Source organism: Calidris pugnax, unplaced genomic scaffold (genome assembly GCF_001431845.1).
Source record: "Calidris pugnax isolate Ruff unplaced genomic scaffold, ASM143184v1 scaffold335, whole genome shotgun sequence".
Taxonomy (NCBI): Eukaryota; Metazoa; Chordata; class Aves; order Charadriiformes; family Scolopacidae; genus Calidris; species Calidris pugnax.
This window is the reverse complement of record NW_015091148.1, coordinates 158,803-159,233: the sequence shown is the minus strand read 5'-3', so window position 1 is coordinate 159,233 and position 431 is coordinate 158,803. Positions and strand designations below refer to the sequence as shown.

The 431-nt window shown below is 68.9% G+C and overlaps 1 protein-coding gene across 3 annotated transcripts in view; it reads right to left on the bottom strand.

The window, feature by feature from the left end:
* COL1A1 (collagen, type I, alpha 1) overlaps positions 1-431 on the bottom strand; it is a 16,500-nt gene that overhangs the window by 5,498 nt on the left and 10,571 nt on the right. For 2 of the 3 annotated variants that reach the window (XM_014959023.1, XM_014959024.1), the window contains exon 38: positions 38-91. In XM_014959023.1, the coding sequence (XP_014814509.1) occupies positions 38-91 (54 nt within the window). The remainder of the gene's footprint in view (positions 1-37; positions 92-431) is intronic. The other variant, XM_014959025.1, reaches the window with a different exon arrangement.

Sequence of the window (431 nt, the reverse complement as noted above, 5' to 3'; positions counted from 1 at the left end):
CTCCCCCCCCACCTCTCGCCCCACCGGGGGTACTCACAGAGGGGCCGGGGGGACCAACTCTTCCAGCAGCACCAGGGAAACCAGTAGCACCCTGGAAGGGAGAAAAGCTGGAGTCACCACAGGCTGGACCCAGGCATCACCTGCCCCCGCTGTGGAGCGGGTCCAGGGGACAGTCCCTTGGCTGGGGGCCACCACAGGGAGCCCTGGGGCCAGTGGCCAGGAGGAAAGCGTCCATCCAGGAGGGAGCTGGGAGCTGGGGCTGATCTGGGCAGGGGGGGCAACAAGGCACACCCCACCTCCCCCCCCCCTTTTCCCTTCTGCTCCATCCCCTCCATGGGATGAAGCCACCCCAGGTCGATGCCACCGCCTCAGGTGGCTTGAGGGGGGCAGGGCTGGGAGGGCCCCCAGCTCCCCTCTGCCCCGTGGTGTTG